At 45.0% G+C, this 27,810-nt stretch overlaps 1 protein-coding gene across 5 annotated transcripts in view; it reads right to left on the bottom strand.

Annotated features, from left to right (window-relative positions):
- The window catches only part of LOC147638555 (uncharacterized), a 99,853-nt gene that overhangs the window by 7,966 nt on the left and 64,077 nt on the right, over positions 1 to 27,810 (bottom strand). For all 5 annotated transcript variants that reach the window (XM_086798462.1, XM_086798463.1, XM_086798459.1 and 2 more), the window contains 3 exons: positions 26,179 to 26,292; positions 25,871 to 26,074; positions 25,557 to 25,733 (listed from right to left, as the gene is read on the bottom strand). In XM_086798462.1, coding sequence (XP_086654588.1) covers positions 25,557 to 25,733; positions 25,871 to 26,074; positions 26,179 to 26,292 — 495 coding nt within the window. The remainder of the gene's footprint in view (positions 1 to 25,556; positions 25,734 to 25,870; positions 26,075 to 26,178; positions 26,293 to 27,810) is intronic.

Here is a 27,810-nt window from a genome sequence, read left to right as displayed (position 1 = left end):
TCATCTTGTAGTGACAGTTTCATCCCAGGCTCCATAGGAGTACTAATAGGTTTGCAATCCTGAAATTTAAACTTCTCCAGAAGTTTAGCAACATACCGTGATTGCAACAACCCAATGCCTCTGTTATCCTGCACAAACTGTATGCCCAAATAGTAATGTACAAGCCCCAAGTCAGACATGTAAAATGTCTATTGCAGTATCTCCTTAAAAGCTGCAATTTTGTCATCATTTGATCCCATGAGCAAGAGATCATCCACATAAAGACTGATGACCAGCAGATCTGTCTCTTCTTTCTTTACATACAGAGTGGCTTCTGATGGACTGTTCACAAATCCCTGAGTGAGTAGGAAAGCATCTATTTTTGCATACCAAGCTCGTGGAGCTTGTTTCAAACCATACAAGGCCTTTTTCAACCTGCAAACTTTCCCCTCATGACCATGTTCTGCAAATCCCATGGGCTGAAATACATAAACTTCCTCCTCGAGGTCCCCATGTAGGAATGCAGTCTTTATGTCCAACTGGTGAACAACCCAACCACGATGTGCAGCCGATGCAATGACACACCTAAGTGTCGACATACGGGATGTAGGAGCAAATGTCTCCTCATAATCAATGCCCTTCTTCTGTGCATAGCCCTTTGCAACTAGACGGGCTTTGTACCTATCAATGGATCCATCTGCATGTCTTTTCAACTTATAGACCCATTTAGTACCAATTGCTTTCTTGCCTTTGGGCAGATCAACCAAATCCCATGTTTGATTCCTTTTAATAGAATCAAGCTCATCCTGCATGGCTTTGTTCCAATGCACATTATCTCGTGCATCCACAAATGAATCAGGCTCATCATCATCCTGTAAACTGGCTGCCATAACCAGATTCAAATCCATGATGTGTGCATGCTCATTGGTCCTTGTCTCCCTACGAGTACGACCAACAAGAGGACCCTCTAAATGGCTGTCCTGTAATGTCCTCAAATACCATCTAGGTATGTGTCTGACCTGTGGTGCCTGCTGCCCCATATTTGGTTCAGCTTCTGGCTCATTTTGCTGCTGAATTTCTGCACCACCTAAATCATTTGCTGGCTGTCCTGTACCCTCATTAGTTGGATCACCAACTGTGGAATGAAACTCCATAGGTAGTAGACCTTCAAACACATCATTTTCAGCCTGATTTGCCTCATAACCAGCCATGGATATTTCTGATTTTTCATCAAAAATCACATCCCGACTAGTGAATATCTTCCTGGATAGTGGGTCATATAACCGGTAGCCCTTGCTCTCACGGCTATACCCAACAAAAATGCATTTTGTGGCTTTATCATCCAGCCTCCTCCTCAACTCTTTGGGTATGTGTGCATATGCAAGACACCCAAAGATACGAAAATGCGATACAGAAGGCTTGCGGCCATGCCAAGCCTCAAAAGGAGTAATAGAAACCAATGCCTTTGTGGGACATCGATTCAAAATATGACAAGCACACATGACAGCTTCCACCCAAAAGATATGTGGTAGCCTTTTTGCTTTTAGCATACATCTAGCCATCTCCATGAGTGACCGATTCTTCCTTTCTGCAACCCCATTCTGCTGTGGAGTGTAAGGAGTAGTATACTGATGTTTTATACCTCTACTCCCAAGAAAGGAATTCAACATATGTGACATATATTCCCCCCCTCGGTCAGAACGGAGAGTCTTGACCTTGCATCCTGACTCTGTCTCAGCAAGTGCTACAAAGGCCAAAAATGCATCATATACCTGTGATTTCTGTGTCAAAGGATAGACCCAGCATATACGAGAGAAGTCATCAATAAATGTTGCAAAATAGAAGCAACCACCTAGTGACTTCGTCTGCATGGGACCACAAAGATCACTGTGTATAAGCTGCAACTTTGCAGTTGCTCTTAGAGCCTGATCACGTGGGAAGGAAAACGTATGCATTTTTCCCAAAATACATCCTTCACAAATGTGATCTGGAGGCTTCTCCATGAGAGGTAGATCTGTAAACATGTTATGTCGCTGCATAAGCATAAGACTACCAAAATTTACATGCCCCATGCGAGCATGCCATAACTCCGCATCAACCATAGCTGGAGTAAGAGTGAATGCATTATAAGCAGACTGATCCACTGGCTGAAATGCATCCAACTGATAAAGTCCATGACATAATGTACCAGTAAGCATCAAGGTCAAGGCATTAGCTTTGTCTCTGACCATGCATTTATCATCATCAAAGTGGACTTGCATACCACAATGTGCTAAAGAAGAAATGGACAACAAATTCTTCTTTATCCCTGGTACATATAAGGCATCTGTAAGGCGGAGAATGGAGCCATCAATGGCTGTGAGCTGAATCTCCCCAATGCCACGAACTGGATATGAAGCATTGTTGGCACACTGAACAGTTTTGCCAACAAGGGCAGGGCCAACATGACTAAACAAATCCCTGCGAGATGTGATATGCTTTGAGGCACCACTATCAAAATACCAAGTACATGCATGCTCTGTCATACTGAGTGCCTGTGAAGACCAAGAGACATCATAGCTGCATGTATAAAAACAGTAATCCCTGTCCTCAACAAAAGAAGCAGTCTCTGGAGGAGCTTTAGAAGCATCATTAACAGACATCCCAGCTTCCTTTGCCTTCTCTTTGGCAATCCTCTTCCTACATTCCGTGATGTAGTGACCTGGCTTCTTACAGTAATGACATTTGCCCTTCTTCTTGGGCTGTCCATCACCTTTCTTGGTATCCTGTGAAGAACCACCATCACCTGAATTTTGATTTGAACTCTTTGGCTGAGTTTTTCCTTTCCCCTTTTGACCTGTAGTAAATGCTTGTTCAGCATATGTGTTCATATTCATATTCTTCCTCATTTGCTCCTCTTGTAGTAAGAGAGCAACAAGTTCCTGATACTTGAGGGGTTCAACAGCATTCCTCATGCTGAGGTTCAAAGAGGTATGAAAAGCCAAGTAAGATCTTGGCAAAGAGTGCAAGATGGTGGACACAAGCTGTGTCTCAGGAATAATCTCATCCACATTGATGAGTTGCTCTCTCAAATCCTGCAGCTTGTTTAAGTGGCTAGACATATCATCTCCTTCATTCATTTTCTGATTTTCCAGCTCTCTTTTCAAAAATGAGATCCTAGCCTCATTACGAGCAGCATACATCTGCTCCAAAGTCACCCATGCATTCTGTGAAGAGCCAGCTGAACGAATATGAGGTATAATAGACCTCTGTACTGACAATGCAATGAGTGACAAAGCTTGTGCATCCCTGACATCCCATGTCTTTTGAGCATTTGTTCTTTGAACAGGCAATGGCTGTCCTGGAGCCTGTACCTGTTGTCCTCGTCCACGAGCACCCCCTTGGGGAGGAGTCTCTGGAGCCAATGGACCTGGACGTGGTTCATCACCACTAACAAAATCCCAAAGACCTTTTGCCACAAGCACATTTTTCAGCATAAAACTCCACAAGGAGTAGTTCATGCCGTCCAATTTGTCTTCCTTAGACAAATACCTGAATACATCACTCTGCTGTTGATTTGCCATTATGCCTACGCACAATGTTGTACCTGTGTATCAAAAAACCCAATAGCAAGAACCCTGAAAACAACTGTACTCCACTGAATACAGTTCACCCAAATATGCCTGCACTCTCAATCCTCTGAATGCGCAGGTCAATGCACCAATGACTGAGTAGAGCAGCAAATGGCGTACACAATGCCAAAATGCCCAAAAATGCCCAAATTTACTGCACCCAAACTGTGCAAAAAACCTGTATAGTTCTTTGCTAGAAAATCTGCCTGTTGTGCCTGTAGAATTTCACAGAGAAAATAGTATTGCCCAAAAACAGAATGTTTAATGCTTACCACAGATTGACTGAGTAGCTTGTGGTACTTATGCAAGTACAGTCCACCAAAGAGCAAGTACAGTTGACTGTACTGTGCAGGTACAGTCGACTTGTACTACACAGTACTGATGGCGACTGCAGGCAGATTCTGTGCAGGTACTATGCAAGTACTGTGGTCGGCTCTGACAGGTACGGAAGCTGCACAGTGTTGAGCAAGGCGACTAGGTACTGTAAACAGGCTGGCAGGTACAGTACGGTGCTGCAGCGTTGAGGCGACCAGGTACTGTATACGGGCTGCAGCAGTCCACTGAGTGCAGTCGACAGACGACCAGCGTTGACAAGAGCAAGACGTCCAGCGTTGAGGCGACCAGGTACCGATGCTGACAGCTGCAAACAGTTACGGCAGCTGCTGCAGGCGAACAAGTGCAGTCGGCAGCTGTACGATTTGCAGACGGCGCACAGTGTACGGGCAGCAACAATAATGTACAGGGTTGTACGGGCAGCAGCAATAATAACCTGGCAGTGTACGGGCAGGGCAAGGCAAGCCTTCAAAGCTCTGATACCAAATGAAGGCAACAGAGGTGTTAGGGTTAGGGTTTGGAGATGCTTCAAACAGGCGTGGAAGCCAAGAGAGAGAGAGAACATGACTTTTTGTGTATATGCTTGATTGAAAAGAGAAAGTACAATAGCCACATAATAGTGACCTAAAGAGATGTGTTCACATGTCCGGCCATAAAATGTGCCGGGTGGACCAAAACACCTATAAATTGCATATAAGTGAAACTGACTAAACTGGGGAAAAAACCTCCACTAACTGAAGTAAAAAGTGCCCCAATAATCTACTGATGATCACTAGCACTCCTCTGGGTGCATACACAGCATAAAACCCAACACATATGCCATACACCCAAATATCCGGAAATGAACAACGGAGGGCTTCTCACCATGGAAAGCCTCCTATGGAGTTTTGTCTCGGGAAGAGTAGTAGTAGGAGACCTATTTTGAATGTAGACAGCAGTGGAAGCTGCCTCAGCCCAGAAACATCAAGGTAATGAAGAATGCTCAAGCATAGCATGGGCCATCTCCATAATGGTCCTATTCTTCCTCTCGGCAACTCCATTCTGTGATGGAGTATATGATGTAGTAAGCTATCTCCGAATGCCATGTGTCTTGCAATATTGCTGAAACTCCTGGGATGTGAACTCACCCCCTCCATCGGTCCTGAGAGCCTTGACCGAGTGACCAGTCTCTTTTTCCACCTCGGCTTTCCACTCACAGAAGTGATGAAAAGTCTCATCCTTGGTCTTCAGAAAGAAAACCCAAGTATATCTGGTAAAATCATCCACCATCATGAGTATGTACAACGCCTTACTCAAAGACGTGGTACTCATAGAACCACATAAGTCTGCATGAATGAGAGCAAGTGATGTTGAAGATCTGTGTGTCGCCTCCTTCGGAAAGACGGCTCGGTGTTGCTTTCCCTGTAAACAAGAGGAGCAAGCAGAAGACGGAGCCTTGATGGTCAGTAATCCATCCTTCGAAGCTCACTGCAAAAGCTGATAGCTCAAATGGCCAAACCGAGCATGCCAAAGAGCAAAAGAAGCACCAGAAGAAAGCAGAGCAGTGTTGGGTACAAGATTCAACTTGGTGTCGATAATATTGGACAAGATGAAAAATACCCTCTTGTAGGCTCATGGGTTATTGGGGATGGGGATTATGTTTGCAAGGAGTGCAGTTGGTTTTAGGGCAACCCATCAGGTCACCTTGATTGTTGTTACTCTTGAGTTTTATATTTCCTTGTGAGTAGAGACCACTATCTTGGACTCCTTGAGCCAAGATGCTACCAGTCGCCTTATCTCACGAATGGTAATCTCAAAACGAGAAAAGATCACCTCCGCACCCTGAGCTGTAAGAGCACTCACTGACAAAAGGTTAAAAACCAAATCTGGAATATACAAAACGTCAGAGAAGTACCGCTTGTCCTCGTCAGAACGGAAGATGGGGATAGTGCCATGACCATACACTGGCACAGAAGCAGATTCACCCAGAGTGATCTCGCCTGATCTAGCAGTGAAGTCCTCGAACCAAACTCGATGAGGTGTCACATGAGCAGTAGCACCACTATCAACAATCCAAGACCGTGACTGAGAAGTCACAAGAGCAAGTATACACCGAGTACCTGCCAAGAGAAGAATGCAATCATCCTTCTTGGGTTGAGACACCGCCGTTGAGGAAGAGTTCTTTGCTGCTTCATCGCGCTTCTTCTTGTGACATTGGGGTGACTTGTGACCCTTCTTGCCACAATAATGACATTCAATGTCCTTATTCTTTGAAGATTTATTGTCTTTATCCTTGTTGGAATCCTTGGAGTTCTTGTCAGAACCCCCTTTTCCTTTCTTTTGTTGAGTCTTCTCTTTATCTCGCGCTGCCAAAGCTCCACCAGGGCCGCCGGAGGTGCCAGTCCGCTCCTCAAAGCGAGACTCAATCTGCATAACGGAGGAGAGAACTTCCTCCCAAGTAACTGGAACAGGACGAGGAGAAGAAACCAAAGACTGTCACATAATACCTGTAGCCTCCCAAAGACATGGTTTTCGTAGGACCCCATACATCTGAATGCACAACATCTAGTGCATTTCTGCTCACATATCTGTAACGTGGAAGTACATGCTTTGTTTGCTTTCCAAATTGGCATGCTTCACATATTTTCTGCATACCTTCACATATTTTCTACATACCTTCAACTTTAAACTTTGGCAACCCTGTCACAATTCCTTTAGTCTACATAGACTTTATTCTCTGCCCATTCACATGTCCAATTCTTTTATGCTAAATGTCTGTGTCTGCAACAATTCCTTAACCATTTGCAAACATCGCAGCACTCACTTCAGGCATGTTTACATTGACCTCTCTGGAAGTTCAGAGAGTAGCCGAATAGCCATATCCTCTGTGGAGATGTCCTTGCCACCACAAACAGCAAGCTCGTCTCAGAGATCTTTCATCTTCGAGATGAAAGCAGATAACGATGGAAACGCAAAAACTGATAAGTTCAAAGGTTGCTTTTCCAACGACAAAATCCGACCCGAAGACTTAATCTCATAGAGAATTACAAAAGCCTTCCAAACTTCATGTGCAGCATCTGCTGTACGCACATGAGAGAGAACAGCATCCTAATAGTTCAACATCAAGAAGGAGAAAACACGTCGATCATTCGACTGCCAAATATCAATCTGTGCCTGAGTCGCACCACCGGAAGCAAGGGTGGGAGGAGTGGCATTGGCCGGTGTAATAAGCCAATCCCAGAGATCCACACCACGCAAGGCCGATTTCACCTTTCCCTTCCATAGGGTGTAGTTGGAACCATCCAACTTGGCAGACTCAGCAAACATATGAAGAGAAATGGGAGCAACAATCACAAAAGCTTGGACTCAATCTCAAGAAATGCACGAACTCTGACGAAGAAGTGTCCTCCACAAGTACCAAGAGTGCCACCAAAGCCTGCAACACCACAAGCCCCCTCTACAAAGGGAAAGGGCCATTGGAGAGGAAAACGCAGCAATGAAAAGGTGTTGTCCTGTAGAAAACAGGCCGCCTAGAGTCCAATCTCCAACTGGGCAAGGAAACGTTGATCAACAAGAACCAGATGGCTGAATTGGTGAAGCCAATCTGAAGGAAAAAGCGACCAGCAGAGTGCTGTCCAGAAAACGCAGCAGCAAAAGCTATGGATCTCAAAGAAAAACGCAGAGGAGAAGGTGCTGAAAACAGGGCTGAATCTGGGGCAGCAAAAAGGTTGCTAAACCGGGAGCGATGATACCATGAAAGAGTGCACAGAGCGGAAGCAGAGTGGCCCTAGAATGTGCTGAACAAAGAGTGCAAGAGAGAGAGAGATATGGAGCAAACTATGCTGAATATACTGAAGCAAAACAGTCCCAAGCAAGAGACACAAATAGTCTCACAAGTGAGGGAGCAAAATATGTACAAGACTGAATGAAACAAGAGAGGCCAGCACCCACTATTTATAGTGGGGGAATGCTGGCCGACTGGAGCTAATAAACAAGCCGACTGGAGCTGTAGGACATGGCCGACTGAAAAATGCCAGAAATGGCTAGGAAAAATCCCAGAAAAATAGTAAACAAGGGTGGCCAACCCACAAGCAAGGGCCATGCAAAAGAGGACCAAATGGGCATCATAAAAGAGCACAAACTAGGGATGAAAGTGCTAACAACAAGTAGATGTGGCAACAATGGGTTGCTTTTTGCTCAACCATGATATGCATGAATGCTCCAAAAAGAAACAATTCCCACTGGTGGATTACCGTGTATCATAGTCACCAGCCCAGTTTGAATCACTGTAAGCATGTAACTGCAAGCTACCCCCCGGGATATACCAAAGCAAGATCCAGGGAGCCCTGAAAATAGTGGAAGATCCGCTTCACTGCTTGCCAATGCGTTGTACCTGGGCTATAAATAAATTTGCTACATTGGGAAACCCCAAACTAAATATCCGGGCGTGTGTTGCACAATTATATGAGGCAGCCCACTACTTGGCTGTAAACACTCATATCAAAAGGCTCTCCAACATCATACATGCTCATTTGAGCCCTAGCTCCATCAGAGTAGAGATGGGCTTACAATCTTGAAACCCAAATTTGTGCAACAGCTTTTGAATGTACTTTGATTGCTGTACATACATCCCAACATCTGTCTACACAAATTGTATGCCCAAATAATAATGCAACAATAACAAACTGTCATCAAATGACGTTTGTAAATTAGCCTTGAATGTTGAAATTTTCTCCAAATCATTTCATTCCCAGTTAGGAACATGTCATCCACATAAAGAATGAGCATAATCAAAGTGCCATGATCTTCTTTCACATAGAGGGTGCTCTCTGTTGGACTATTGCTGAAACCTTGGCTAGTCAAATAAGTATGTATCTTCTCATACCAAGCTCGGAGAGCTTTCTTGAGACCATAAAGTGCCTTTCGAAGCTTGCATACTTTGCTTTCATGACCATGCATCACAAAACCAATGGGCTGATTTACATAAACTTCTTCCTACAAATCCCCATTGAGAAAAGCTGATTTTATGTCCACCTGATGCACTTTCCATCCATGATGGGCAACCAATGCAACGACACATCTAATACGAGAAGTAGGTGCGAAAGTCTCACCATAATCAATGCCCTTTTTTCTAGGCATATCCTTTGGCCACAAGCCTGGCCTTGTACCTGTCCATAGTCGTAAGAAACATTTCGAGCTTTTTTTCATTTCGAGGTTTTTCGGATTTTGTTTCAAAAGGTTTCATACCTTGGCTAAGAAACTGCAAGGTTTCGAAAAATCAATAATTTCATAACGTATAAATACTTAAAGAACTTATACTAAACACAATGTAATGATGAAAAAATGATGTCTTCTCACACATGTCGAGGAACCGTCCTTATTTTGGTGCGGCATTATGGTAATTTTGCTTGATTAGATGTCACAATGGTTCAATTAAGGACTCTTAAGAAATTGAAGAAGAGAAGGTATAAATTGGGAAAGATTTAAGACACTAAAGGATGGTGTATGAAGGAAAAGGGGAAAGAAGAGAGAAGAAAAAGGGGAAAGGAGAAGAACAACAAGGAAGAAGAAGAGGAGAGAAGAAGAGAAAGGAAGAAGAAGAAGAGAATGAAGGAAGGAGGAGTAGAGATGAAAGAAGTAGCAAAAGATGGAAAAGGGAAGGAGGAAGGCAGGAGAAGAAGAGAGAAGAAGGGTGATGAGAACTCCCAGAAAAATCAAACAAAGGGGGGGTGAAAACAAAACCTAAAATTTAGGCAAAACTGTCGTACTGGAGAGGTTTCGAGGTTTCAAAAGCTAGCAATAAGTTTTTTTGTTACTATGTAGTTGTCAATGGTACCATCAAACTTTGTTTTCAACTAGTATTCCCATTTTGTTCCGATTGGCTTCTTGCCAACAGGCAAGTCTACCAAACCTCATGTGTTGTTTTTGTGGATAGAATCCATCTCATTTTGCATAGCTTTTACCCAATGCTCATCCTCATGAGCCTCTTCAAATGAATCTAGCTCATCTGCATCACAAAGCGTACTCATGCAAGCAACATCTCCATTTTCTCTTGCATTATGTGAACCAACCCATGTCCTGCTACCAAGTGGAGTTGAAAGCTTGCTCTCCTGTTAAGGTATGGAGCAACCAACAAGGCACAACTCTAGCCTCTTCCATTGTTGTCCGCTCTTGCTCCACTGCTTCCTCTACATTTTGAGGTGTAATGAGCTCATTTATGGGCTCATTTTGAGCACCCAAATGCTGTCCATTAGGCAAAGTCGATGGCTGATCTGTTGTGCCACCAATTCCCAACAAGAGAAGTCCTCCAAACATGTTATGTGGGCTTGAAGGTGGTTGTCCAAAAAATTCAGCCAATGGCTGGTCTAAATTTTCAGCAAACACGTCTCTACTGTCCAAAATCCTTTGTGTGGAAGGATTAAAGGGATGGTAGACTTTACTGCCCCAACTGTAGCCCACAAATATGCACTTAGTGTCTTTGTCATCAAGCTAACCTCACAAGGTACATGTGCATAAGCAATACATCCAAAAACTCTACTTTAGGTTTCCTCTCATGCTAGGCCTCATATGGCGTTATGGTTTTCAATGCTTTGGTAGGGCATCTATTCAACACGTGTAGCACACATGATTGCCTCCATACAGAATTTGTGAGACGAGACTTTGCCTTTAACCATGCATCTAGTAAATTTCATCAATGACCTATTCCATCTCTAAGCAACACCATTTTGTTGAGGAGAATATAGCATCGTGCATTGATGCTTTATGCCCTTTTTTGCTATAAAATCTTTGAAAGCAATGGACATGTATTCCCCCCCTCAATCTCTGCACTTTGCAACTTGTTTGATTTTCAGCCTGTGCCACAAAATGCTGAAAACATGCAAATCCATCAAATTTTGCTTTCAAGGGATACACCCAAGCAAATCTCGAGTAGTCATCGATAAAGGTTACAAAGTATACATGCTTTCCAATAGATGGTGTCTGCATAGGACCACACACATCACTGTGCACAAGCTGTAATTTCCGGACAGCCCTTGTTAATCCATATTCCTGTGCATCTTACCTAATATGCATCCGTCATATACATGTTTTGGTGGCAATTCTACATGAGGCATGTCCTACACCATTTGATGCCTTTGCAATAGCATCACACTGCCATAATTCACATGCCCAAACCTAACATGCCACAATTCTGCCTCTAGCATGGCAGGTGTAAGAGTGGTAACCACATTAGCATCATGCTCTCTCCTATCAAACCTCTCAAGCTGATATAACCCACGTTACAATGTTCCGAAAGTGACTACTTCATAGCCACCTTCACGGTCTTTGACTATGTACCTGTCGTCCTCAAAGTTCACTGCATATTCTCTTTTAGTAAAAGAGGAGATCGACAACAAGTTCTTCTTAATCCCAGGCACAAACAATACATCTGGAAGACATAAGTCTGCACCATTTGCTGTTATGAGGATCACCTCACCAACACCCTGAACCGGATAAGAAGAATTGTTTGCACATGTTACCCGTTTGCCTTCAAGGACAGCCATAAGCTTCTTCAACAAATTCCTCTGCAAGATAATGTGTTTAGAAGCACCACTATCAAAGTACCATGTGTCATGTCTTTCATTGACATTGAGAGATATATGCTCTAATGATGCATCATAACTGCAAGTAAAAAGAGTCCACTCATCTTGCACAAGATTTACTAATGCATCATCTTTCACTACACGTGATTAAGAAGAATCTACAGCCATGCCGCTTTCCTTTTTCTTCTCCTTTGCAAGCCGCTTTCTGCACTCATTCAAATAGTGACCCAGCTTTTTGCAGTAGTGACATATGCTTGTTTGCATCATTTTTAGCCTTTTGTGAATGCTGTCCAAAATCAGCCTTAATTACTTTTGACTTTTCCCTTGCCCTTGCCTTGGGCAACAAACGCCCCATCACTACCATGCATGACGGAAGATTTGTTCTTCCGATTCTACTCCTCCTACAGTAACAAGCCAACCAACTCTTTAAAGAAGATTGGTTCCGGGTTCCCCCACATAGATAGAGTGAGCGATGTGTGGAGGTTCAAGTAAGTTTCTAACAGTGATGATAGTGTCCTGGAAACCAGCTCCTTTTCAGAAATGACCTCATCAATTTTGAGCAACTGCTCCCAAAGATCTTGGATCTTCGTAAGATGATCAGCCATACTATCACCATCATTCATGTCCAAGTTCTCAAATTCCTTCTTGAGATATGCAACCTTGGCCTCATTCTTTGCTTAATACATGGTTTCAAGTACATCCCAAGCTCACCGTGAAGTCCTTCAAGACCTGATATGCAGTATGATTGATCGCTTTTTAACAAAGCAATCAAAGCCATCGCTTGGGCATCACGAGTATCCCATCTCTTCTGCTCCTGTGAGAGAGGAGCAGGTACTGCACCTTGCTGAGCACCACGGCCAGGTGTGTTAGGTGTTATGTCTGCAGAGCGTACATCTTCACCTAAGAAATAACCCCATAAGTGTATGGCCACAAGAAGGTTTCAAACCATGAAACTCCAGAGGGAGTAGTTACTGCCATCCAATTTGATGTCTTGGGACAAAACCCCGAATATATCGGTTGTATTCCTAGCCATAATGCTGAAATCTCTTTACCAAGAGATATGCAAACACTTGCAACCAGTATACTATAAAAAACACCTGCAGGCAAAAACTCAATGCACCCGAGTGGTATGCCAGGTAATCACAGATTCCTGAGCAAACTTTTTGCCTCAATACAAGGCTGCAGTAAATGTTTGCACAATCTCTACACAATCTTTGCATAAACATCAAATCAAGGCCTGCAGAATGAAAAGCTCCAAATGTTTTTACACCAGAGAGTTGAATGATGTGCCAATTGCACACAAATGCAAAAAGGCCCAAATTTTAATGCACTGTTGGGCTCAATTTTGTGCCAATTGCACATAAATTGCAAAAGCCCTAAATCCTTGTGTACTCCTTGCACTTGTGCAATTAAGCACGAATTTTTGAAAACCCCCAAATTTTTGCAAAGCCTTCAGCTTCAATTTCTACAATGAAGCAAAAATTCTGCAATTTTGCGCATGAAATTATCGTGTTTGCCTTGAATCATGCAATTAAGCATGAATCTCAAAAAATTCCCAATTTTCATTGAGCCTTGCTCCAAATCTTGCCCTAAATACAAGCAGAAATCCTTGATTGGACATAAAAACCCCACAGTAAACAAATTTGACGGAAACCCTAATGGCTAGAAGTTTCCAATTTATGAAGCATAGTTCAAGAGCTTCAATTGGCTGACTCAATGTTCATAGGAAGCCCAAAATCTGATTATAAAACCCAAAAAAATGCGAAAATCCCCACGGCTTTAATTCTCCAAAATTTCCAGCATTGGATGCCCAATTAAAACTTCATTGCACAAGAAAAGTCCCAATTTGACAAAAATGGCCCCAATTTTGAAAAAGGCCCAAATTTAGACAAAAAGCCCTAAATTTGCTCCAAATTTGAGCTAACAAAAAAAGCCCTAAGGGTTAGGGGGAGAAGATTAGGGTTACACAAGGATAGTGGTTATGAGGCAATGAGAGAAGATCAACACATACACAGGATTAAAATAAGCCCTAAGCTAAACACAAGATCCACAAGGGCTACATCTTGCTCAATGTTATGTTCATATACACATAGGGGTGGTTGTTATATAGCTTAAAGTACATGATAAGATAAGGATGCCAAGTCATACTCCATGACATCCCTGCTTACATAATCCACACAAGGGGTGGTTCACATGTTCCTACTCACACACTCTTTTACATTGAATTTTCCCAACAAACCCTCCCTCAGTGGAAAGAGTCATGAGCTACAAAAATGGCCACCACAGACCCACCAGAATCTCATGCTCGATGATGGAAATGATGGAAGCTCCAGGATGTCATGCCACACAAACAAGCACCAACAGGATGGTCTTCAACAGAATCCTCAAAGCCGAGTTGAGGATGAATGAAGGGAACCCTCCCATGAACTGAATGTCCAAGCCGAGAGGTGAGGAATAGAGACTCAAAATGTGTGTAAAACCAAGTCTGAATGACTGATTGCCCCATCACATACACGAAAATGGGAAACACCAACTAGAAGTGTAGACGGCATAAAAAGAAAACCCCGTTGGATGTAGCATAAACACAAACAAAAACATAAAAGCCCCAAACACAAACAGAAATCCCTAATTGGACATAAAAACCCCACAAAAAACAGAAGAGTCCCAAATTTGACGAAAAGCCCTAAATTTCATAGAAAGGCTTCTAATGGCTGAATATGCAAACAAAAACAAAAGCCCCAAAATTGATCACCTAATTGGCTACTAGTTTTGCAAAAATGAGAAAAGCCCCAACTAAATGGCTTTAATTCTGACTAATGCCATTGGCAGAATGTCAAATCGACACAGAATGCCCTAATTTCAGAAAAGCCCCCAACATAATGAAAAAGCCCTAAGATGTGTGTACCTCTGTGAGGAAGATGCTGGTGGGAGTTGAATGTCAACTTCCCTCTTAACCTCAAATAGGCAAGGCTGAGCTTGTGAGCGGAGAACAAGGCTTAGATGGAACTAGAAATGTGAGCGGATAGAGAGCTGAGGTGCTCGCAGACAAGGCTCAGGCGCACATGCAACAGAGCTACGCGAATAGAGTCTTAGAGCCGGCATGGCATGACAGACAAGGCGTAGGTGGCGACCGAGTGGAGGATACGTGCGCAGGTGGTGGCCAAGCGGAGGATATGTGCGCAGGTGGCAGTCGGGCGGAGGTGGCCAATGGCGATGGTCCACTTGCCAGAAGCGCTCCGCCTGAGGCTGGTAGAGGATACGCACGCAGGTTACAGCCAGGCAACTACGCATGGAGATCATTAGGCTGCAATAGAACCAGCTCTGATACCACTGTTGGCCCAAGAGGGGAACTGCAACAAACTGAACTAGGGTTTTGGCCTAGCAGCACACACACACAGTGAAGCAAGTACTCACAAGAGGATGAGAGATGCAAAAAGAAGATTGCATTGGAATGTGTGGAATTAGAAGGTCAACTCCATAATATCATAATACAACTAAAATAGAAAGTGTCCTTTCACACCATATCTCCAAGGGGAAAAACCCAAGGGAAAAAATGCCCTTGGTTGGCCCATGTTCACATGTGGCACTACTCATATCATATATGCCAATATGAATATCCGCACTTTACTCTTTCTCCAACTATGCCATTTGACCTAGGTATCATCAAGCTTTCGAGCCTTTTGGAATAAGGCAGCCCCTATCGCATAATCACTGGCATTGGTCTCAACATCAGTCTCAACCACGAATGGTTTCGGTATGGCTAAAGCTGGTGCATCTCTTACCATTAGCTTGATCCTTTTAAAAGCTTGATCAAGCCTCTCATTCCAAGAAATTGGAGCGTTGGTCTTTTGTTTGCATCCTTTGAGGAGGCTAGAGAGGAGAACTAATGCGTCAAATTACTCCCTCACTGACATCTTACGAAAGACAGTGAATCCTAAAAAACCAACCTATCTACAGTCTGAGGTACTGGCCAATCTAAAACCTTCTAGATTCACTCAAGATCTATGCTCATCCCATCTCTAGAAATCCAATAACCTGGGTATGTGTCAAGTGCTTCCCAAAATCTGCCCTAAACACAATTGAAAACCAAGGTTAGTCCTCAATCAAATCATGAGGTAGTAGGCTAGCTCACTCCCAACCGCAACCAACATCCACCGATCTCCCCCCAACCAAGGCTAGGGCTTCTTGCACAATCCCATAGACCCGTGTCTACCTCTAGCATCCCATACCCGAAACTTGCCAAAAAGCCTTCGACACGCCAGCCTACATACTAGCCATGTGCGCGGCATGAGCATGTATGCTCACCTGGTTCAAGCCAAACATTTGGTGGTGCATGCGCACAACTATGTCTCATAATAACTGAATCTCTCACTTACATAGTGATAACTATGCCATAAACAGCTAACGCACTATAACAGGCCATTATTTTATCAATCCAAGAACCCTAGCCAAATATCTACTTGCTAATCCCTAGTCCCGCGGCTCCCTAACCCCATCAGACTAGGTCCCTAATTCATAGATTAGTGTCCAGGCACATAACATTATGTGATTTTTTTACAAAAGAATTCACACTTGATTTTTGCATACACATTCATGCTTTAAAATCCCCAAGACGAATCTAAGGTGCTTTACATGCTCCACCATAGAACGGATATATATCAAAATATCATCCAAGCATACCACAACGAATTTTTCCAAACAATCCCGAAAGAGATCGTTCATGATCGACTAAAAAGTAGCAAGAGCATTCGTGAGCCCAAAAGCTAATACGAGAAACTAGTAATGACCATATCTAGTTCGAAAACCCGTCTTAAAGACACGTTGAATGATGTGCCGCCCTTTCGCGTTTTTTCCTGCCCCCCTTTTCGTTTCCCGCTACCCGTTTCCCACCTTTGTCTCCCGCCCTCCCCCCCCCCCCCCCCCCCGGTCTTCCGCCCTTCCCCCTTTGCCTTCCGCCCTCCCCCCTCTTCCCCTCCCCGCTCTGCTTTTTCGTGCAGCTTGGTTCTTGCAGGACCCTCCGTCTTCGCTTCGTCCTCGACTCAGCTTCAGACTCTGATGGAGGCTCCTCCCGCCCCACCTCAGAGGGACTCTTCCGCAACCCCCTCACCCGCCCCTGAGGATACCCCCATCAGGCTTTCTCTTTCGCCAGAAGAGGAAGCGAGCCTCGCCGCAGAGGCGGAACACCTCCAGGCACATTCCACCATTTGCCGTATAGTTGGCACTCGCCCCAGCAGAGGGGAGATCCAGGATCTTCTCCAAGCCCGCCTTCTTGCAGATGTGGGCAAGATCCTGGACGTTCAGTTACTGGGCCGCGGACACTACCAGATTGAGTTCGAGACAGCCCAGAGCGTGGCTCAGGTCCTAGCCATGAGTCCCCTTGACATCAAGGGCGCTCGGGCCTTCTTCAGACATTGGCAACATGGTTTCGACCCAACAGCGGCCGAGCAGGGAGAGCGCCTATTCCATGTCACAGTTTGCTTTCTTGGACTTCGCCCGCGAGTACCTTCCGCTCCTTTCTAGGATAGGATCATTGGTGGGCTCGGTGCTTGAGACTAGCCCCACAACAGCTTCAGTGGTGGCTAGAGCAGCTGGCCTTCCTTCGGTCAGAGTTTTGGTTCCTGACATCTCCTCCCTTCCAAAGGTCATTCAGTTACCTAGGATAGGGGGGCAATGGATCGATCAGAGAGTGGAGTTTTCGGGGCTCCCGAACCAGTGTTTTATATGCAGGCAAGTCGGCCACCTGGCCAAGGCCTGCCCTCGCAGGAGACCCCGACCTTCACCGCAGCAGAGCAGACCTCCGGTGGCCCGCCCACAGACGCGGCTCGGCTGACAGCCTCCGGGACACCTGCTCAGCCCCCAGAGACCTCTGATTGGCAGCCTGGACAGGGGCGCCGTAGAGGGAGACAGCCACAGCAGCATGCCCAGAGACCGACGCAGCAGCAGACACGGCCTCAGCATCATTGGGTTCCACTGAGGAATAGCTTTGCTCCCCTCCAGGAGGAGACCCCAGTGCAGACTGAGGATCAGGAGATGCCAGCACCCCTCCCTTCTCCACCACCCCCCGCTCCCCCGCCCCCCCCCCTCCCGCCTCGCTTCCAACCTCGCCTCCTTCCGTTCCCGCTCCCGCTTTTTCAACGTCTCCTTCCCCACCCCCGTCTCCCCCCCCCCCCTCCTCCCCCTCCGCTCGCCTCAGCTCCCCGGGAGGCACTGGCAGTACCCACCTGCAGTCGCGGTAGGCACTGAGCACCGACCTTGCTCGTGCACCGCATAGGAGACCTACCATGCCGATTCGTGCTTCACGGATATCCTCTATCCGCAGTCGGCTGAGTAGTCTCGACACTAGATAGCGCTCGAAGGCTTTCGACTACTCCTTTACACGCCTTTTTGAAGCGGAGGACCCCCACGAGCCAGCACCCATCAGAGTTCATGTGGTGATACCTCCGGCCCGAGGGGAGGAGGCACTTGATTCAGCGGTGGCCTTCTCCTTCCCTCTTTGCGGCACTAGCGACCGGGAGTGGACTCTGGATCTCGCTCTTAGTATTTCGCAGACACAGGCAGTTGAGTTTTCCCACCATGTGAGCGATTTGGAGATGACAGACGTGATAGGTCGACTCTGGAAGTTGGCACATTTCTTTGATACCGGGAGTGCGGATGCCTCCGGGAATCGACGCTTGGTGGTTCGCATAGTGGCAGACCTAGCGCGAGACCCTGACTATGTATGCATACATGAGGATTCTCTCTCCGAGCGGGAGGCAGTCGCTATGGGACACAGCCATTGGCGCCTGGTCCGAGACTCTTGCTGCACACCGGGTGGGCAGGATTCATAGCCGCTCGGATGGGGATTACTCTCCATCCAAGCCGCTTGCGAAGGCCCGCCGTATGGCTGAGACAACCTCCACCTCAGCAGGTCATCCATGAGGATCATCTCATGGAATGTACAGGGCCTTGGCGGCGCACACTATGTACGTTATCGTGGTTGTTTGAGGTAGGCGCTTCAGAGATGCCTGGTTGAGGGCAGTATTGATATTCTGCTGATGCAGAAGCACCATTTGAGTGAGCAAGATTCGGAGATATGGTTCGGTGATGCCTGATAGATGGGACACATTTTGGTCTGCAGGTTTTGGCCCCTTGGGTGGGCATGGAGGAGTATGTATGGTCATTGCGGATGTATGGCGGCAGGCCATTGTGGATCGCGAGGTCATTGTGCCTAGTAGAGCGCAGTATGTTATTCTGAGGATGCACAATGAGCATTTTGGTGTGCTCAATGTCTATGCGCCCAATCATGCTAGTGCCAGAGCAGAGTTCTGGACCCTTGTTACAGATGCATTGCCTGAGGCCACACATTGGTGTGTCGGGGGAGACTTCAACATGCTTGAGGACCCGGCCGATAGGGTGGGAGGTAGTCATGTTACAGTGCACAGTACGGAGCTTGCAGCTTGGGAGCGATTTTGTATGACACTGCAGATCACTGATGCATGGCAGCATGAGGCTTTCTCCCGTTCTCAGGGCAGTCTTAGTTTTTCTCGGTCAGATCGCCGGCAGGGAGGGACTAATCTATCACGGATTGATCGCTTCTATGTGGGCGACAAGTTCGGGGAGTGTGGTAGCTCCGTTGGCATTCTCGCTGGCACCTCTTTTTCAGACCATGCGCCAGTTATTTTGACACTTGAGGAGAGGACTCCGGAGACCAGCTTGCAGTTGAGGATCCCAGAGAGGATACTTACAAACCCCAGTCTTTCTAAGGACATTGAGAGGATATAGCATGATAGCCAGAGCTCTGACCTGGATGCAGCAGGCCAGTGTGCTCAGGGACTCATCGAGCTCAGCTCTTTTTTGCACGCTACAGCCTTGACACGGCTGAGTGAGACACGAGAGCAGGAGCGTCGATTGAGACGTAGCCTTGCTTCGCTCCAGCGTCTTTAGGAGCAGCAGCCTACATGTGAGTGGGTGGCGTCCCAGCTGAGCCAAGCACGCCAGGAGGTTAGAGAGGTAGAGGAGCAGAGACACCAGTTCTACTATCATCGCCAAGCCTCTCAGTGGACGCAGCTTGGTGATAGAGTGACGGGAGTTTTTTGAGATCACCAGACCCCGCCATGCTCGAGCAGGAGTACGCCAGCTCAGGAGGCAAGACGGATCTTATTGGCGGCTACAGGGACTTTCACAGGAGTTCCTGGAGGATTTTTGGACCAGGCTCTGGGCTAGCAGACAGGCACGCAGGATCTCGGCTTTCCCGTGGCTGGTTGCCCACCACAGGAGCTCTGCAGTTGGCACCTGGCTTGTCTACAGTGGCCTTCTGCCGGCCTGCGTCCGATGCGGCCACCCATTGGAGACACAGCGACATTGCCTATGGGACTGTCCACAGGCGCAGCAAATTTGGCTGAGGATTCTGCGCATTTCGGCTCCCCTCTCTCCAGAGGGAATATATACGTGGGGAGCCGCTGCTTGGTCGCCTTCATCAGGGCCAGCTCTGGGATACGAGACGGAGCAGACCAGCCAGGCCATCAGATTCATTGGGGGCCAGCCTCGCCTTGTTCCTTCACCGGATTTCTCGACAGTCGGCTGGACACGAGAGGGACTTACGATGGGAGCTCCTCTCAGCAGCCTCACCATATGGTTCACCTGGAGAGCCTGTTGTTTCAGGGCCTTTGAGGGGAGACTGGAGCCACCAGAGCAGAGACTGTTCGGGCTATCTGGCAAGAGTTGATTCACACCCTGCGAGGACAGTATGACCACATCCGAGGCGACTCGGATCGCGCGATTTTGCGGCGCCAGGCCTTCCACACCACTTGGCGCAGCGGCCCTTTCTATACTCAACACGCAGGTACCCCCCGCTAGCACTACAGGCCACCTGTTTGGATTTTCCCCCCTCCTATTGTATGATATAGCCTCTCAGCTGTTTGTACTTTTATTTGTACTTCTCTGCACCTAGGGAGAGTCTCCATAGCTGCCTTGATTGGATCCCTACTCTAGGAGGGGTTTTGTAGCCTAGTGGAGTTTTTTATAACTAATGAAAGGATCTTTTCTCGGGAAAAAAAAAAGGTGTCTTCCAAACATCTAACTTTCTAGATTTAAAATCAAAAGTACCTTTGCTCTCCCCATTGAGCTGCCAACGTCAACAACCTAGCTAATCTTAGGTATCTGCTACAATGATAAACGTCATTTCTCAAAACCCCCTGTTTGGAAACCCTAATTTCAAAAAAACTTATTTTTTAGAAATCCTAGGGCATTTTCAATAAGCGATTAGACATTGGCATTGGAAACTCTCCTTTGCTAAGACCTTCCTAAATTCATAGCATATCATGGCTACTACCCACGTGTTCATTGACAAGTTCAATGGGAAAAGTTACCATGCCTGGCATACTAAACTGAAATTTAGTCTCATGAGGACGGCCTACGGCCTTTAATTGAAGGAGAAGAGAAGATGCTCGAGAATGAAGATGCAGCTCAAAAAGCATGGAAGCTTAGAGATCAAAGAGCCTTTGGCCATGGCCCATAGCCCTTGGCCTCTCTCATAATTTCATAGACCATGTTGCAGATCTCCGTAACTCCAAAGAAGCCTAGGAAAAGCTGGACAAGCTTTTTGGGGCTCAGGCAAAGAACTCCAAAGTTTCTTTGCAAATAGAGTTCTATGGTCTTTTAATGTAGCACATGAGAGCTTTGATGCTCATGTGAATAGGATGAAGTACTTAATGAACTAGCTTGGAAGTCTAAAGGCACAAGTTGAAGATGATGTGGCCCTAGCAGTACTCATAAAGTCCATGCTTGAAAAGCTTTACGGAAACCTCATCACTGAAGAACCTGCCAAATCTTACCTTGGAAGGGATCATAGCCTCCTTCAAGAAAGAAGAAAGGAAGATAAAGAACAAAGCAGAGGGAAACAGCTCCTTCACAAAGAAGAACTTCAGAGGTGAAAAGTGTTCCATCTGTGGAAGGAACAATCATGCAAAGGACTGCTATGCCAAGAAGCCTTGCAAACATTGTGGAAAAACCAACCACAATGAGAACAATTGCTTTCACAAAAAAGTAGAGGCTAATGTCACACAAGAAGAAGAAGCAGCTTGCAAAGAAGATGCAAATTTTACAGAGTATGAAGACTCATGGGCCATTTAAAGTCTAGTACATAAAAAGCGGCTTCAACTACCATTGTACTCTACTCGAAGGACAGAACCAAACATAACTACTAGTGAAATGTCACAAGCATAGATTTATCCAAATGGAGTGTGTATTAGGATAACGCTTGAGAGGGAGTGTTGGAGAAACAAGCCTTATCCAAGTAACAAATAATAAGTGTGTGAGAACAACCTCTAAAAAGGCTTCATATGTATGTGTGTGAACCCACTCTTAGAGGTGTGCACCAAAATATCTAGATATTATACCTGTATCGACCTAAACAGTGATGTCATAAAAAGAGGCTCTAAGCCTATAAAAGCATTGTACTTGAGTGAAGACATACAACACCAAGTCACATCATTTATTTGAGTCGTGCAAATCTCTCTTAATTTGTGCATTGTCTTCCTCTCTCCACTCTCTCTCTCTCTCTCTTTGCTCCAATTGCATAGCCATGTTTCAGTACAAGCCACCACAGCCTTGCACACAACAACTAACCCTAAGGCTATGGTTTAACATGGTCTACACATCTAATTCAGTAGTGCAAACAAGTGTGACTACGTAATGCAGTTACACTAAAGCATTTAACACAACTGCGTAAACAGTTCAAACACACCTGTTCAGATAGATCTGACACATCTGAGGGATGAATCTAACATAGCCAGACATACAACACCAAGTCATATCATTTATTTGAGTCGTACAAATCTATCTCTTACTTTGTGCATTGTCTTTCTCTCTCCTCTCTCTCTCTTTGCTCCAATGCCATAGCCATGTTTCAATACAAGCCACCATAGCCTTGCACACAACAACTAACCCTAAGGCTGTGGTTTAACATGGTCTACACATCTAATTCAGTAGTGCAAACAAGTGTGACCACGTAATGCAGTTACACTAAAACATTTAACACAACTGTGTAAACAGTTCAAACACACCTGTTCAGATAGATCTGACACATCTGGGGACGAATCTAACATAGTTGTCCGGATAGATATGACATTTGTGTGGACAGATATAACTCAGCTATATGGACAGATCAAGCGCATCTATCGGCTACAGGAAAGCAAAGAACAGGGGTGTGGATGTGGGTTGAATTGAAGACCTTGACGACCTGTTGTGTAAGAGATTCACGTGATGAAAACCGAGTTTCTCTCGCGAGAGAATCCACCAACTTGTCCTCAAGACAATAGCATGCACAATAGATCCATTCATCCCACTTATGTCACTTACGGGATTATTAACTTATAAGTGTTTATAACCTTGCGTATATATACCTAGATGAATCTAGGAACATGCCCAAATTCACCTTTTAGGAACGTGCATGTTATATACTCATGGTAGTCAACCCACAAGACTATATAACTATCAACTTCATTATGCATAGTATGGACTAGATACTACGACATCCCCACTAACGTCATGAGTGCCCAATAGTGGGTGTAGAACTCTGTATCAAGATATGCTCTCACACACGCACTCCACACACACACACGAGCATATATTCACACAAAGCCCTTCGTAATGAGTTTCTATCAAACCTCCAGAAATGCAAGGCAGACTCAGCCATAATGAAGCCTAGCACTAAGGGAAGTAGCAAATAGAAAGAATTAGTTCAGCAAATAGAGTAGTTGATAGGGCAAATGCACCGCTAAAGATAACCTTAGGCCACTATAATCAGCCTGGTTTCCTAACCTTTTGGGCCCTCTAACCCAAGATTAGATCAACTAACCCTATGGTTAGCATCAGGTACGTAACATACTTCCCCTCTTCAAACATTTCCACGCTTGGAAATAGGTCTTGGAAGAATCTGCCAAACTAGCAACTAACTCCATTTCAACAAGTTATCAAGATGATTCCAAAAAAAAAAAAAAAACTTTATCTCCCAATTCCCCTTGAGTCCATTCTCATGGAAAACTGGATCAACTTGAATTCACAGAGACAATTCAAGTTACAAGCAATCTTGGGGTTTCATCCCAAGCTTAAATGCCAAGTGAGTGCACTCAGACCCCCCTCATTTCAATAAGGTCTTGCCAAAACGCAAGAATATGAGTCAATAGTGTTTGAAAACCTTTCGAAGGGACAGCTATATCAACCCCACAAAAGGACCAAAAGAAAACCACAAGCAAGAAGACAAGCACACCACCAACAATGAGCATCAAATAGAAGGCTGTCTTGTCCCCCTTAAGTGTTGCACTTGTTCAATCTCCTCTACTGGGTTTGGGTAAGTCCCAATCTTTTTCTTGAGGGTTTTTGGCCCACGTGACTTGTCTTTGAGAGTCTCAGTCAGTCTGGGTAGCCGAGAGGGCATTACCTGACTTGGTTGTGGGGACAGGAGGAGTTTCCTTTTGTTTCCCCCGATTTATGTCTTTGCTTGATCCTCCTTTGTTGCGCTCCCTAGTGGGTTCCTCCCTTAAAGTAGTGGCTTTGGTCTCCATGGTTTCTATCGAATCAGAATCATCTTTAGGATCATTCATATACACAGGGTCGTCTCCTGTCTCTATATTAGTCTTTGAACTAGGTTTGGAGCTTGTGGCATTAAGCGATCTCTTCGACTGTGTGACTACATTTGCGGGATCATCCCCATTCATTAGATGCATGCTAGGTTATGCTAGGTTATCAGTTACAATTAGGGTTAGGGTTTAGCAAGAATCAGCCCATGTGAGCCGTGATCTAAAAAGGGACAGAATAGCTTGAGTGTAAATGCAATGGATGCAACTAATGCAAAGATAGCCAATTTAGATGGCCGACATTTTCTGTAGATGGGACCCCTCTCCCCATTTTATGCATCTTCCACAAGTCTCTTCGAGGCCGGGGTTACATGTTCAGGTGGACCAGAGCTTCCTGTAGTTCTAAAACAGATAGGTTATATACCACTTCCCATAGCTTCATCCAGCCACCCCCATCAGTTTGTCTCAGATCAGTACAGTTCATCCCATAATTGTCAACGCTTGGCACGGCAAGGTCTCAACCCCATTCTCATGTTTTCGCACAGGAGGAGCCATTGCCAAATGCATTGGCATCCCAACTTGCCAACCAGCCCTTTCCAAGCACATTGACAACAGCATTGGAAAGCGTTGGGCAGCAAGTTGAGGAAGACCACCTTGGTTAGAATGCCACATCATATTAAATCTGGCTTTCAGAACAGACAGTTCCTTGCGCTGCAACCTTAAACATTCATCAACTTGATCCTGTCCATGCTTGTGTGCTTATCTATGGAACACAACTTACCCAATGACATGACATTAAGACTCACTTCCGTCCAAAACATTTGGGGTTTAACGTTTGCATTCCCTTGGGATCGTTTGACAACAGTCCAGCCAATTGTTCACAAATGTCATCCTAAAAGTTTGCTTCCAAAATTGTTGTTTGGCATTAAGAAGTTGTTTCAAATGGCAAGTTGAATCTGAGCAAATGAAACACTAAGTCCCCACGTAGTCCGAATTCCAGCCTTTATTGTGAACTGGTAACAGGATTCAAAGGACCATTGTTTTCAAGGTAGGGAGCTTATTCTTTAATATAATGTGCGTCATGTTGCTGTTTGACTAGAGGCACTTGCAAATTTGCTAAGCTTTGAAGCACTGAATCATTTCAAAATTTGTAAATCTCTCAACAGGACCAATTGCTGTACGGCCTGTTGTACAAGCTTTCATGTTAAGCTCCATCGCTACCATAAAGTGGTGCTTCTTTCTTGCAGATAAAACATTGATACAAAGGGAATAGTAGCATCACCATTGTCATTTACAGATCTGTTAAGAAAGGCTTATGGCTCATTCTTTTCTACACAGAGAACCATATGAGATTTTCAAAGATTCCTTTAGTTCAAACAATCAAATGTGGTGCACAAGACAAATTTGTTGCAAGTTGTAAGAAAAAAACTGCCAACAAAGTGTGACTTGGACAGAGGGCTGAGACTTTAAATTATCTGCATCTGATATGAAACAGTGCACATTTAACTGCAGTGACTTACATTGTTTTTGGTATCTTTACTTATCGACGGAGAATGGCTGGCTTCTATGTTTTCTTTGCCACCAAGAGATTTCACATGTTGTACTGTCAGTTCCTTGCCAAGTGATGGAGCAGAAGTCCTACTTTTTCCAGTACATGAAGTTTCTGCTTTGGAAAGAGGTCTGATGCTTCGAGCTTTCTGTAGAGTTTTAAATGGATACTTTAGTGTGGCTATACTCATCAAAATCAATCTTGCAAATACACATCACCTTTAACTACATAATAGAGGTGGTTTGATTTATAACAATGAAAACTTTAGGCCTAACTAACCTTTACCTGGACTGGGTATATGGTATCTATATTGTGTTTATTAGCAGCCTTTTTGCCCTTTTGTTGAGATTTTACTGGCCTCTTTCTTTTGCACCCTGACTCGTCTGAAAGATCAGAGCTTTCATCTTCAGTATCAATATCTTTATCCTCTTCTTCTTCCCCTTCATAGGAAGAGTCATCATCCTCTTGAAAAACTATCTTAGGTTGATCCTACATACAAATATCTGAGAAATAGTGAGCATTTTTGCAAGGAAAGTGAGCACCAAGCAAAAATAAGAAAAATCACATTTCAATCTCATGATCAACCAAAATACCTCTGGTTTAGCTTGATTCGATTCTTTACACTTGCCACCCTCTAGATTCAACTCACAACCTGCAGCTTGCTTTGCTAATTCTTCATGCAGTGGTCTACTTGGAGGCTCCAAAATCTGGTTTCAGCTCAAAAAGGCAAACCAAAATTACAAAGAAATTAGACTAAAGTAAGAGACTATGTGATGACCTAGGGTTGAGAAATGCTTGACGATTGAGAAACACGTGATGCACTGGGAAATCAAACTGGAATTTATCAATATTAGCTACATCCCGCTTAGGCATCAAAGCCACTGGTCAGCTAAGCATGGGTGAACATGACAAGTCGAACCCTTGGCCATGATTTGCTGCAGATGTGCAGAAGTCGAACCAGGGGAAAGCCACATAAACCACGAGAAAACAGTGCATATAGGCCATGTCCATGGAGCTCAAAAAACTGTAGAAAGTCTTGCATTGTGTAACAGGGAGGCGTGTATCAAGGACTCAATTAACCGTAAGACGATATTAAACACTACGCACACCACAATCACAAAAAACAGAAAATAAATTGTGCACCACTTTAGAGGCCGCTGATGGGCCAACAACCCCCAACCCCAAACCCCCCCCCCCTTCCCCCTTCTCTTTAGGTATATATTACCAAAAGGAGTCTGCTCTAAGAATACAAGATCACAATTACCCGGGGTTCACCCACCAGTCTCCACCTAATACTCCGAGTACAGTGAATACAACTCCACGGGTCACTACGTGTGTAGTTGCACCAAAAAAGTTAACACCATGGGCTATTCCCATGTGTACTGTGTCGTTGCACCAAAAATACCTTACGTGCGAGTATTCCACAAACCTCTTTGCCTGGAAAAGCCCAATACAATGCCGATGCCAAAAAGCACTTTGTATATTGAAAATTATAATCAAGTACTTTCATCGCATCAACTCCATTGTCATCAAGGATGCGCCAACAAGCTGCTGTCCTTACCTCTGTACGTATCCCTGTACAACAGTCGTATTGTTGACGTCACCTCTTGCATCTCCTCCGCGTGCTGCCCGTCATACATCATCAGGCTGCTGCGGAGGTGCCATACTCTGTTACACATGTGTTTTCTCTTTGGCATATAGCCTGCCCTGTTACCCACAAGCCGACAGAGGCCATCTCTCTTTTGTACCAGCTGGTGGTGGTTCACATGGGTGTGTACCGGTTGCTGGAGGTTTCTCTACATCGTTTTTGGGTCCATACTATCACCATATTTGCAGGTATGGATTCTAAAGTCGGAGAATGTTGGAGTCGGAGCATGTTGGAAACTCTTGGACTCTAGAGACCGACATCATCCCGCTGTTTTGAGGTATTTTCAAGTGTGACATGCGGAAACTCTGGTAGACTTCTTTCAGCCCTTAGCACTGCATAGGAATCCTTGATCCAAAAAGGTACAGAATATTCATATGGTAAAAAAAGGTACAGAATTCTGGCTGCCTTTAGCAACCCCAAAAAGTCCTATCTATTGACCAATCTCCATATGGGAGAGAGATGTTTACAAATGAACACTAACATTGCCTTTTATAGGCTCTTGGAGGAATAAATCAACTGGCTGACCTGCTGTCGGCCGGTTCCATGGACACTAATAAATATATATGTTGCTGATTGG

This window comes from Cibotium barometz, chromosome 5 (genome assembly GCF_041138505.1).
Source record: "Cibotium barometz isolate CiBa-2024 chromosome 5, ASM4113850v1, whole genome shotgun sequence".
NCBI classification, from domain to species: domain Eukaryota; kingdom Viridiplantae; phylum Streptophyta; class Polypodiopsida; order Cyatheales; family Cibotiaceae; genus Cibotium; species Cibotium barometz.
This window is presented reverse-complemented; position numbering and strand designations above follow the sequence as displayed.